At 31.4% G+C, this 13,876-nt stretch overlaps 1 protein-coding gene across 2 annotated transcripts; it reads right to left on the reverse strand.

Annotated features, from left to right (window-relative positions):
- Window positions 1-9,542: 9,542 nt before the first annotated feature.
- On the reverse strand, window positions 9,543-11,775 carry LOC102616570 (agamous-like MADS-box protein AP3). 2 transcript variants are annotated; one of them, XR_001507780.3, is made up of 8 exons: window positions 11,383-11,775; window positions 11,182-11,248; window positions 10,990-11,051; window positions 10,787-10,886; window positions 10,184-10,225; window positions 10,058-10,102; window positions 9,707-9,955; window positions 9,543-9,616 (listed from the first exon to the last, which is right to left on the reverse strand). XR_001507780.3 is itself a non-coding variant. In XM_006474426.4 (7 exons), exons 1-7 carry the CDS (start codon window positions 11,568-11,570, stop codon window positions 9,824-9,826), a joined length of 636 nt encoding a protein of 211 aa, XP_006474489.1. In that variant the 5' UTR covers window positions 11,571-11,775; the 3' UTR covers window positions 9,543-9,823. The 2 variants fall into 2 exon arrangements, 1 of the variants encoding a protein (XP_006474489.1); XM_006474426.4 differs by having other exon boundaries at window positions 9,543-9,955.
- Window positions 11,776-13,876: the final 2,101 nt, after the last annotated feature.

The following is a 13,876-nucleotide window of genomic DNA, read 5'->3' on the forward strand; positions in this document are numbered from 1 at the left end:
CATAGAAGAAAGTTTGATAAATACCAATAGTTGTCAAATAAAATTACTCATCATCACTTTTATGGTTATAAAAAATAATTAATTGTCCGCCAAAGCCAAGCTATAGGTGTTTGCCTTAGCATCTTTGCAACTTTCCCTCTGCCCGACTTCCCCCATCCAAAAGTTTAAAAAAAAATAATAATAATAATTAAAATGGTGTCTAATAACAGCTTAAGATTTTAATTGTTGAATTAACTAGCAACTAAGTATTTTTATTTAAGAGAGCTTAAGGAATTTTAAGGCAACATGCTCACCAACTTATCATATGACAAAATTATTAATAATTCAAGCTCTCCTCCGGCGTGATTGGTTGACCAAAGTGGAGCATATCTACCTAGAAGCCAATGAAGCAGCGGATTTCCTATCTTCGTATAGTTTTTCTTTCCCTTTAGGTTTATATTGTTTTCAATCTATTCCTCCAAATATGCTTAGCATATTGCTTAATGATGTTCATGGGGTTGCACAATCCCGATTAGTGTTGCCTTAGCTCTCTTAAGAGCCCTTTAATGATCCAAAAAAAAAAAAGCTTAAGGAATCTTAATTCTAATTGTAAATTAATTGACTAGATAATTTTTTTGCTGACTTTAATATTAATTTTGATTGGAATGATCACCGTTGACAATGTGACCACGATTTGAATACCCCGGCCGTCCGGATGATTAATACAAACTAAAAGTCACAACCCCATTCCCTAAATAATATTAAAATAATGCTATTAGTTTAATTTTAAAAGTGTAGTTTGTGTATTTTTTAGAAATTCTAATAAGTTTTTAAAAAAATAATTGTTATCATTTCGTGATTTTATATTTGTTTGTATATGCTGCGACTCCACTAGGAAATAATTTCTGAGACGGACAAAAGAAGTAGAGGACAATAAAGAAATTGGACAGAAGAGGTCCACATCCCCTATAGTTGTTGAGCTGCTTGGGATGTTCTAAATACTTGATTTTTATATACCTGATTAATTTAATATAAGACTTGTTATAAGTCAACATACATAAATACTCAGAAATAGTTTTAAGTCAACACATTTTAAATGATTTCCAAAGCTTCTTCAACACCTGAACTAACATAGTTGTATAGAGCTACACAAGAAAACAATTAAATATATAAATAAATGTGAGATTCATAGAATTGAGAACCCAGGAGTTATACTAAACAAGTTTATCTCTGTTGGTCAATTATTATTATTATTATTTAATTTTATTGTAATAGTTTGATGTGATTATGTGGTTGAATTAAAGGTTATTAAAATATAATATTAACAACTAAGGTGGCGTTTATTTTTTAACTTAATGACTTAAAGTGACTTAACTTAATTAATTAAGTTAATTAGAAGTGTTTGTTTTTATAATTTAATGAGATTTTTTAGATAATTTTGACTTAATAAAATAAGCCAATTTTTTTGGCTTTTTACTTAATAGAGAAATCTGAATTAACTCAATTACTTGCTAATGTCAAAAATATCCTTATTTTATAATTTATTTTTCATGTCTATCCCAAACTCACCCATAGACATTTACCCCACATAAAAATATCCTTATTTTTTCTTTCTTATATTATATGCGATAAAATTTAAAATTTATGGTATTTTATATATTAAAATTCCAAAATAATTATGTATTCACTTGAATATAGTTTTACTTATAAATGTTAAAATATTGTGGTATTTAATATATTATTTATTTGACATTCAAATTTAATAAGGATACAAATGTAAAAATACATATTTTTAGCTTTTTAAGTTGAAAAAAAATAACTTAATACTTATTTTTTGAGATTCAGACGAAAAAACAAACATATTATTCAGATTCAGACATTCAGATCTATTCAGATTTCAGACAAAAAAACAAACGCCACCTAAGTAAGTGGCTTTGTGGGAATTGAGAAGGACTTCTAACTTCCCTCTAACATCCTTAAATGACACTTTATTAAAGTAAGATGTATATTAAAATATAAAAAATATGTATGTATTTTAATACATTAAAAATTGTGTATTTTTTCTTTATATCTATTAATGTATCGAAATCTATTTTTTTGTCATTAATGTATTAAAGTCCATTTTTTTTTAGAATTTATAAAAGTGTTTTAAGCCTCTTAAATCCCACGATTTATGCATTTTTCAATCTTTCTATATATTTCTATTGATTTTCTTATTATGATGATGTATATTTCGAATATGGGTGAATCACATTTGCATTTTCTCAAGAAAGGACGCAGTTTGTCTATTTCTTTTTTTTTTTTTTTTGATTAATAAAGGGCTCTGAAAAGAGCTAAGGCAACACTAAACGGGAGTGTGCAACCCCAGAAACATCATTGTTTAATATGCTAAGCATATTTGAAGGGAGAGATTGAAAGCAATGTAAACCTAAAGGAAAGGATAAGTTGTAGGTAGCCAGGAAGTCTGCTAACAAATGGATAGCTTGCTTACGGCCTTTTGAATGACTGAAATATCCTTTGTATTATTAATAACCAAAGTCATTTTTAATGCTGGAAATTTGGATGTTTCAATTAAAATTACTCAATACGAATAAGGGATATGTTCCATACAACTTGAGCAATTATGTTCTTATTTGTGAGAACATAATACCTCAAGTACCTGAACATTATATTACCCATAATACTTTTCAACATGAACATCGGCGGTTTGCCGGCTACATTTGGCTCGAGTGATGGTGGGGTAGACCAGTGGTCCATAGAGAGATTTTATACTGGGGTTGGGTCAGATTTCATAGAGATCCCAACGTTTTGTTGAATTTCAAAAGATTAATAAGTTTTTTCCTGAAACATCATCGATAGACTGTTTATGAAAATTTTACCCATCAATGATCCATCAATAATTGTTTTGTCAAAAATTAGGCCCTTTTGGTGTTTGTAGAAGACGTTTCATTTTTATTTCAATATTTAGAAGCTAACCAAAATTGTCGTGGACTCTAACATCTCGCCATTTTTATCCAAAACACAAGATGGTATGTCATGATCTGGAATCTTCAGAAATTTTCTGACCCTTATGAGAATGTTTAATTCACTACCATGGCAATCTGCTGACATAGAAACAAGCAAGTTGTATATTCTATTGTATGGGTACTACTGGATTTAAAAAAAAAAAAAAGAGATAGGAGAATCCGAGGCATGTATCATACCTTAAAAGCACAAAATAGATATATCAAATAAATGCCAAAGATATGGATAACTTTTGCAGCTATACGCAAAGAAAATAAAATTAAAAATAGGAAAAGAGAAATGGCGATCTAAACTATAGGAAAGAGAGTTGTTTTTTTTTTTTTTTTTGTTTGGTAGCTTTTTTTTCTTATAAAAGGAGTTGTTTACACCCTAATCGATAGTTTACGTGTTATTTAATTAAGCAAAGATTAATCTACTTGTCATTTTTCTTCTTTATAGGTTGCCTTTGCTTTCTTTTTATTCTTTTAGGGTAAAGTTGTAGGTTACCTTATTTGTAATCTCATTTATTTTTATATTGTATTGAAGAGTACTTCCGTCATAAGAAAGATTGGCTAATTAATTCAGTTAGGATTAATTTGAATTTTGGGATTAAGTAAGGATGTAGAGGAAGTACTTATCCAGAAAATATTGTCATTTGGCTGTTTTATCAAAATATGTGCTTCGATTTAATTTGACTTTCGTTGGAGACGGGACTGCGGAGGAAATTAGAAATAGGGTTTCTTCTAGATGTAAATAATTAAGAGTAAGGGTAATGATTTTTGGATTGTTTGTATCACAACAAGCACTTGGCTGCTGGGAATCACTTCTTGTAAAACAACTTGTATTTTATTTCTTTTCAGGTGAAAAATAATATTAAATCGATGTGTTTTCTGACTGCCTATGAACACTTTTGACGCTACAAAAGGGTTGTACTTTTACTCTTTAATTAGGAGAATGTAATAATCTAAACAGGTAAAAAGGGTCATTAATTAAATTCTAATGTTCCTTTCACACGCATTATAAAATTCAAATGCAATCTCAGGTCTTGATTCGAAACTGGTCTCTGCTAGCTGCTTGCGTGATTTGTTTTGCTTAATTATAAATCTTTGTTGTAGATTTGCAATTGATTTTGTGATTGAAAAATCAAAATGTCACCTGCATTCCAACAAACGCCACCATTTTTACTGTACTTCTCTCACACTCCAATTGAATCAATTTTTACTTCTTATGCTTTGATTGAGACTTGTTCAAAGGCGGCACTTTTTTTTTTTTTTTTTTCTTTTTAAACTCTATCTGATGCCGCAGTTTTCCACTATTGATGTAGACCTGCAATATGTTGTTTTCCTGTTAGACTCCTCATAAATGATAACCCTAGATTTGCTTATTTTGATGATCATGGTCATTAAATTAAAATTTCTTTTCTTGGATGTGCTTATTTGAATGGGAGATCGAAGTTGTTCTTATCACCTTGGATGCTTACTTATTCTCTCTTTCTTCTAATAGTTTTTATTATCATTGCACACGATAATATATCGATCAGTTTTTGGGTCGTCCAAGCAATAGATAGTGCAATAGTTTTATAGATATTGTGTCGTATGAAATCTGATTTTCTCTTACAAGATGATGCAACAAGAATCAAGTTGAAAATGAGATGATTACGAGCCTATTCCAAGTTCTGTTGTATCAAGAGAATAATTACAGTGCAACATTGTTCAGTAGAGCGCTTTCGTCTCTAAGATTTTATTCATTTCCCCAACTAGTAGTATATCAAGAGTACATAATATTGTAAAATTAATGTAAGTCTTATTAGTGACGGATTTTAGAGGTATAACAGGAAACGTTTAGGGTTTCAACGAATATTGAGGGTGGCGGGAGGTGTTGTATCGGTCAGTGCTGCATTTAAATCATCAATAAACTTTACATATGGATTAATTTTGAGAATTTTAAATTAGTAACCTTTGATCATATTTGCTTTTGGTAGATTTCCTAGGATCTTGATTTTGTTTGTCTTTGTGTCAAGATATGCAATTATATTTATGAAGTTTAAACACAAGTTAGGCATCAAAGCTGATCGTATATTGAATTCAATAGCCGTGTTAAATAATAATGAAGAGAGATGAGAATCTAGTTTTGTGCTTAATTTTCTTGGGTAGAACAAATGAATAAAGTCAAGAAGCAAAAACATAATTTTGCTTTCATAAGCAAAAAAGGCTGGCTCGTGATTGATGATGCGAACGATAGTTTGTTTTCTTATTATCTATTGACATGACCTCTTGGCGGTAAGGCGCCAAAACTTGTTAAATTGCCTGTCTACAAATTATTGATAATTGATTTTGATGCCGTTTGAGATTTTGTAAAACTGAAATCTTAGTTTCATAATCTTGGACGTGGAGCCATTAATGGTGTTGATTAATCTTTAGACTTTTTACGATATTTTTGATACGTTATCGAGGTGGTTGATCGGATACTTGACTAATTGAGCCAAAGTTGGAGAGCGATATTTGGGTCAGTTTCAGGGTATGAATCACACCATTTGGGCAAAATTTTCTTCATTTATTCAGTAGTAGGTCATTTTCCTACAAGAAAATTGCGCAAGCGTGATGCCTCATCTCATTGCATGCGCACCATTATCTGTCCTCAGGATCAATGATTTGCTTCTGTAACATGTGATTTAGACTCTATTTAGTATTACTTGTTTCATATTTTCGTGATTTTAAAGTGTTTAATTAGTAAACAATTACAATTAGTTTTCTCGTTCTAATTGTATTTGTCTTAATTAGTTTTCTTATAAAATATTAGTTCTTATTTCTGATTTACTTAGATTAAGATTTTGCGTTATTTGAGTATGATATTCCAATTAGTCTATAATTGAATGTCTATAACTATAAAAAGGATGATAATCTTAATAGTTTATTAAATTCTCTTTCAAATCTTTTATTTTCACTATGGAATAAATTATTTTGGATACTCATGTTTCAAAATAATTTAGATTACAATGATATATACTATCAACTTTTATTTCATAACTGGGAGAGCCTTACAAATTTTTTTTTTTAAATTTGAATTTGGCATCCCAAAAGAAACCATGCTGTTTTACATAGGCAAAGATCATAATTACCAAAGATATTATTCGCCAAGAATTCCTAGATTTAGATTCTCTTTATGAGGGGACGGTTCTCGATTTTGTAATTAAAAGTGCTGGCTGCTGGCTGCCGACTGCTGACTCAGTTTTAATTTTTGGGCACACAAGGGGTTCATCCTCATGCTGCTGATATACGAGATGATCGTATAAGTTGTAACATTAAACCAATCGCAGCCACAACTAATCAAATTAAATTTGCTTTCTGGGTTCAAGATGATAAAAAAGAAAAAAGAAAAAAAAAAGAAGAGGAAATGAGAAGTGGGTTTGTCTAACTTTACGTCACCACGGAGCCACATTGTGCCGGCTCTTCAATTTAAGGATTTCATATCTTACCAGAAATTCCCTTCTTTTTTTTTTTTTCCTTTTGAGGGCAAATCATAAGCCTGTTTCATTTTGGATAACCCCTTTTAAATTAACGAATATTGCTATTTGTTGTTTCGCTCATTGTCAAATATAATTGTATATGATATGATAGATTCTGACCATAATAACTCAATAGCATATACTTTCACATCATGTAAAATTCGATTTGGTTCTCAACTCTTTCTCAAAATTCCTTGTATCACATACCAAATTATTGGATTAACTCCATTTATTTATCACAAATAAAGATGATATTAGAAAAGATGTATTGTTCTGGGAGATGCTTTCTACTCCTAACTTTAGGCAACATTTCATGTTCTTAGTATCTCAAAGCACATATATATATATATATATATATATGGGTAATGGATAAAAAGCAGAAGCGCTTTGATTTTGTTAATATTCTTAATAGTAAAAAAAAATAAAAATTGCTTTGATTTGGACGTATTCATAGAACCATTTAAATGAGGGCCATAATAAGCAATCAATCAGTCAAGTACAGCGACTACCGTATATGGATCTGACACAACATTTTGTTCCTTATAGTGGCTATAAGGTTCCCAATGATCTTGATGAAGAAAATGTTACACCAATATCATGATTTAGATTTTGAATATTATCAATTGTAATTATTCATTCTTTGAAACAGCATTGTAAGACCCATGCTTCTTTCACTGGATGTTCTGCTTTATTCTCTGTACTTTAAAAAGCAAGCATATTCGATTTTAAAATATAAGGCTATCCTTTTTTCTGCCTGCAGCCTGCGTATGGACTACATTTCTCACGTGCAAAGAAAGATTTGCACCATGTCAAAAAATGGAAAAAAAAAAGAAAAAAAAAAAGAGGGGGCCTATTATGCCTGATATGTATATTTAATCATTTAATCTTGTAATTGAATGACGACATATGCAAATTCTTTTTTTCAAGATTATCTGAATTTTGAAAGCACAAGAAGTTGCAGAATGCTTTTTAAAATAATAAAAAAAATGCTTTATCCAAATGAAACAAATTGGGGGGAACAGAGAGAGACCTTACCCACTTTACTCAATACTCAATGGCTAGTATGGAGCAACTCGGCCTTTGGCCAATTGGTGAGCTATTGCCTTCCCCATATTATAATATGTGGACTCAATTCTTCTCTCAATTAAAGAATAATTGAGTAGAGCCAATATTTTCCCTTATAATAATATGTGAGTAAAATAGATATCTCTCGAATATTAGTAAGGATAAAAAATATAAACAGTGTTTCATAAGATTTAATGTAAACTAGTCCTAAATAGTTGTCCGATTGTAAATACCAATAATTGTTTGATTTGAATATTAGTGGCAGTAGAAAATCGATGCAGTATTGTACAAGATTTAATATAAACTAGTCATAATAGTTATCTAATATAAATGTTAGTAAGGGTAGAAAATCTAGGCAATGTTTTATTAGATTTAATGTAGATTAGTTCTACTAATTGTCTAATTATAAATATCAGTTGTTGTCTAATTCGAATATTAGTGAGGATAAAAAATTTGGATAATGCTTTATAATATTTAATGTAAAATAGTTTAAATAGTTATTTGATTGAAAACATAAGTAGTTATATGATGTAATATCAATTGTCACTATTAATAGTTGTCTAAGGTAATATCAGTATTTAAAAAAAAAAGGCTAGTATTGGATTTGTCTAACGTTGATCGTGGATCAGAAGTTAGGTACTTCAATTTTAAACAGGTCGTTAATATGATAAAGGGTGCATTTGATATTAAGACTGGACAACTGTAACTTAAAAGGTACAACACTAAAGTGTTTGATAAACGCTAACTGCTGTAACTTGGAAGTTATGTTGATATGAATTTTTACTTGTATAATGGAAATTCTATTTTATCTTTAATAATTTTATTAAAATTATTATTTAAAATTTATATTTACTATATATTACTAACTTTTATTTTATAGTTACAATTTTTTTTTTTCATAACAACTATAACTTAAAAGTTACAGCATTTCAATTCCAAACGCACAAAAAATATGAGAAAACCTCAAGAAAATTTGCAAGCTTGATGCTGCATCTCATTGCATGCGCAGCATTATGATTTGTCAAGATAAATGACATTTTTCAGCTCTCATTTTCCTAAAAATTTTAGTACTCCACCTGTTTCTATTACAATCCCAAAAGAAACTGTTGCTTTACACTATCGCCGCAGTCCCCAATATGTTTTGAAACTACACATTTTGTTCATGATTACAAAAAGATATTCTACAATGATTATTTTATATTCTGATCGAATAACCATCGATTATTTTTTTGTGCTTTTCTAATTAGGGGAGAATGATCCATTTAGTGGACTCTTATCTTGTAAAAGTTAATTGTCGTCATCACCAAACATGTTGACAACCAGCTAAAACAAATTTTGTACTTCAGGAACTATCGGATTTCTGCTTCCAGGGATTCAAGATAATGATTAAAAGAGAGAGAGAGAGAGAGATAGCAAACAAGTGTTCATTATAGCTGGAAGATCATGAGAAAGGGGTTTGTGCCGGCGTTTTCAATTTCATATCTTACCTGAAGTTCTACTTTTTTGGGGCAAATCCGAAGCCAATTTCATTTTGGATCATTCTTTTAAATTAACAAATGTTTCTACTGGTACAACTTTGTTGTCACGTTGTTATTTCACTCCTTTCACTCCTTTTAAAATGTGCATATGCATGTACATGATACGATGTATAACTCTAGCATATACTCCCACATCATGCAAAATTTGATGTGAATTGGAGAGCACCCATTCTTTAGAGCAAAAGTTTTCAAGTTTGAAACGAATTTAAAAACATACCAAAACGGCTACAGTTAGAGAGCTATTAAATTATGCAAACCAAATAGAAGGTCAGGGATGCTCTCGGTGTATAATTCCTTATCATGGATTTATTCTTGCCACGGCACCACGGACGTGTAGCGAAAGTCCAACTCTAAAGGAATATAAACCAAAAGCACCTCTTTTTTTTTTTTGGGTATACCAACAAGCCAGATTAGACAGCAAATTGGTTCTATGCAGAGAAAGAGTATACCGATTGACTCAAAGAAAATACACCACATTAAGGATCCTAATAAGTACTGAGTATCCATATTAGCAATTCTGAGTCACCTGATTAACAAAATGCGACTGTAAACAAGATTGAACATCATCCAGCAAACAAATACTACAGTCATAATGATAAAACAAGGTGATTCTTACCATATTTAAAACACTTCATCAAATTCTCATACTTATAGTGTGTTGGTAACTTAATGTATTGATAATGCTAAGTCATCTCACATGCTACTCAGTCTTCGTCCACTGGGTACTTTAGGCTTAGTTAGGCTGCAAGCGTAAAGCAAATATGCCAGGACCTTCATTTTGGAATCCAAAATCAGAATCACAATGCTCACCGTTATCAACTAACTCATACTCATAGTGCGGATCCTCCTCTTTAGCATTAATGATCTGAATGAAAACCAAAATTTCATTATTTTCAAAAGTTTTAATCCTCTGTTTAATATCTTCTGTTATCAAGAAAATAGATGAGAGACAGCTAATTTTACTTACAAATCCATCCTGAAGACTTTTGTTCTCTTTTTGCACACCCCTTACCTGAAAATTTCCCACAAATAACAAAATAAAAGAAAGGGAAGAATCATAGGTTTTAAGTATAATATGACAAACAGAACATACCTTTCTCTTGAAAGTATTAATCTGTCTCGCGAGCACCTGATCCTGTTGTTCAATTTTGGATGGGGGGGAAAAGAAATATATATGGCTGTCAGTGAACACGACACTGAAAGAAGTACTGGATGCTCAATCTAAAGCATAATACATAAAACAAAGTGATACATAATAAGGTTATAAACATTCACCAAATGAAAACCATGGTGAAGTTTGAAAAAAAATAAATAAATAAACATTCTCTAAGAGAAGGAAGTCATATCATCCCGGCTTAATTATAAAGCATTGTCAATTTACACTGAATAGATAGAAGTTGGAGAGCTAATCTTTAATTTCACTTCAATTTTGTTTTGTTTAAGAAAACGACGCAAAACAGCCTACTTGAATTTGGAAACATTATAGCATAATAACAGTTTCAGAACACACTCTTCCACACTGAACCCTGTGTTCCGTTTATACATCACAAAGCAAGAATTTTGTGCGTGCATGCTAATTGATTCAACTGATAAAATTTCTTCTACGAATAGTACATAAAAGTGATTATAAGAGGTTTGACATGTTTACTATTGCGGTTGTACTAGAAGAGGCACAAAGGGTATATGGTTTGATAACCTTGCATTCATGAATAATCTTTAAACCATCAAGGATATCTTGCTCAAGACCAGTCAATTCCTCCAAGGTCAGATCGTTCAAGCTTTCACCCATCCTCTGCCTATTAGAAAAAAAAATAAATCTCAATAGGAATACAACATTAATAAATAAATCTATTAAATAAGCATCATCATGCCTAACTACGTTTCAACACACACAAATACCTAATTTGCTTCTTCAGAATCCTATTCACTTGTTCCACAGCCCCCAGATTCTCTAGCATTTTCTGCACAATCGAACAGTTAATTAAATTATTATTTTTTTGCTCCCAATTAATAAACTTGCAGGGTTTATATACGAAATGTGATGAAAAGAGAGAGTGCTTGTGTCTGTGGGAAACGAACGATCGAACGAACCTCATAATGAGAGCTCCAAAGATCGACTCTTAAAGTCTTCTGATACAAATCAAGCAATTGCTTTGTTCTGCAAAGATTAAATAATAAACCAACTTAGATAAAAATCAAGCAATTGCTTTGTTGTGCAAAGATTAAATAATAAACCCCATTTGAAAAAAAAAAAAGAATAAAAAAGGGGTTAGTGGGAAAAAAGAAACATACGTAGTGGAAGGGCTGATGTATTCATGGGCCTTAGCAGTGCTTGAACAGATGAGAATGGAAACCTTGGCATCACAGAGAATGGTGAGTTCACGAGCTTTCTTGAAAAGCCCATTTCGTCTCTTTGAGAATGTCACCTGCCTGTTCGTTGCGTTCTCAATCCTCTTCATCTCCATCTTTCCTCTACCCATTTTCCCCCACTTGCTACTGGACTGCTGTGCCTGTGCTGTATAGGAGAAGCTGAAAGAGTTGGTGATTTTTTACATAAACCCCCTTTAACTTTTGTGTAGTTACACTCTGATAGAGTTAATCCATTTTGACGTCAAGAAACTCCCTGCCGAGTGCCGAGTGCCGATCTATTCAGAGACCGAGACCGAGACCATGAGGTGACTGCAAAACTTCTTTTCCTAGCTTTTTAGCTTAGGGGACTGTGTAGTACGGATAATTTGGCGCCATTCACAGAAGCCCGAAATAACCAATTTACCCTTGGAGAAAAATAATATTGACAACGTCCAATCACATAGTAAGGACAAAAACTAAAAACGATTGGAATGTTTCGTAATTCAGACTTGTCTAGTCTGGGTCGATTCACACACCCAATCATGGATAGATGTGAAAATGATGTTTCAAATTGGGGCTAGACACCCAGCAAACACACAACCGATTAAGATATGGGCCTTGCGGTGTCATCGAGCGGTTTCTATGTGGACGCCTGGTAGGTGCGATGGGCGGAACGGCCCATCTTAACCCTTGAACTCGTGGTGTGGTACTGAGGAGATCCGTTGAAATTTGAAGGAGAGGAAATCCTAGTCAAAGCTTCTGGCAAGCTTTAAACTAAAGCACTGTATATCTTTAACTTGGTCTTTAAAAGCTTATTTTTAAGGTCCATGTGCTTCCCAAAAAAAAAACAAAATAAATAAATAAAAATAGTTTCAGATTTCAAGATGGGCCAATTACCAAAGACACCCAGCATCCAAATATGTCATTTATTCTCTTTGAAGGTCAAAATATGGCATTAATAGCGCAACAGTAAGAAAAACATGCACTTGCCTTCATAATTAACTAAACTGATCTTTGGAAATTGTTACAATTTCTAATTAGCAGTTTCTTGACAAGTAGTTAGTCATTGTTATTTTTATTGTATACTTTTTGAGGTTTTACTTCAATTTCTCCCCTTAAAATGCTGGCATAATAATTTACTCTTCTTCAAAATTAAGTCATGTCTGTTTAGAACCATCTAATATTTTGGTAGCATCAAATATTTAAAAGTAGATCCAATTTATTTTTGGACTTAGAATTGCGCCATTGTTAAACTGATTCAGAAAATTGTGACAGACATGTAAATCAAATGTTTGAGACCAATTCAATTAGAACCAATGAGGAAATTGCTTTATATAACAAAATCACACGTTACGAGTTCATGGATTGATAAAACAAAAAGCACTCAAGGACCTTGAGTGGATGAGTTCAAGTCCCACCACTATTTGAGACTTGATTTCCCTTTTGGGAATGTCAAAATCCTCTATGGATTTGGGGCCCAATGAGTTTCCACCTCAAATGGGATGAATTTTGAATAATTTTTGAAAAACAGAATGAGGAATGAAGGAAAAATAATTCCTAAATTTTTAATGGGATGTGGTTTGATTTTATACTCTCCACCCCACCTCCACCTCCACCCTAATTCCCATTATATATGAATATTTTTTAATTTTTATTTAATAATATTTGTTTTATTAATTACAATGTTAGTTAATGATTTTTTTTGTTTGATATAAATGGGCTATAACTAAAAGAAAACCCTGCAATATAAATTTTATTCAACCCTAAAATATTCTAATGTTTTCTTTTCTCTCTTAAAATATTGCTCTTTTCAAATATTTTTCAATTTTGATATCATTTCAAGATATTGTTACAAACATTTGGAGATATTTTTAAATAATTTAAATTAATGATTTTATTTAAGTCTTTAATTTTTAATTTATTTAAATCATGTATCTATATCTGCTACAAAATAAATAAATAGAGAATGAGGTGGGAATGAAAAAAATTATTCCCCACGTGGGAATTTCCCATCCCCACCCCACTAAATTTATTGGAAAATGAGGTGAGAAATGAAGTCATGATTTATAATAGAGTGGGGAATGAAGTTGGCTTTCCCACCTTTACCCCACCCCATTATCATCCCTATCCCTTCTAATAAAATCAAGTAGGGGTTTACTTATCTTACCATCACTTAGGATGGACTAGATACCCCTCTAGTATTAAGTTTGAACTGTGTCATAATATAGAGTTCTGATGAATTTTTTATTATAAATATTAATAGAATTTTAATTGGGGTCCGCCTATGTTGCAACTTATGCAACATACAACAATTTTTGTCCTTTTGTGTTTGATTACATTACATCACCTTATATTTTCTGCAAAATTCATTAGGAACTAAAAGTTACAAACTTTTACATATAAGTCAAATTTTAGAATAAAATGACATTTGAAAAGA

The sequence above is a fragment of the Citrus sinensis genome, chromosome 9 (genome assembly GCF_022201045.2).
Source record: "Citrus sinensis cultivar Valencia sweet orange chromosome 9, DVS_A1.0, whole genome shotgun sequence".
Lineage (NCBI taxonomy): Eukaryota > Viridiplantae > Streptophyta > Magnoliopsida > Sapindales > Rutaceae > Citrus > Citrus sinensis.

What these genes read in the sequence shown, in the direction of transcription:
- LOC102616570 (XM_006474426.4), bottom strand. Translation starts at nt 11,570, where the DNA reads ATGGGTAGAGGAAAGATGGAGATGAAGAGGATTGAGAACGCAACGAAC. An exon ending in TTAATACTTTCAAGAGAAAG is followed by an intron (nt 10,103 to 10,183) that starts GTATGTTCTGTT and finishes GGAAATTTTCAG; the next exon opens with GTAAGGGGTGTGCAAAAAGA. An exon ending in AAAGTCTTCAGGATGGATTT is followed by an intron (nt 9,956 to 10,057) that starts GTAAGTAAAATT and finishes GTTTTCATTCAG; the next exon opens with ATCATTAATGCTAAAGAGGA.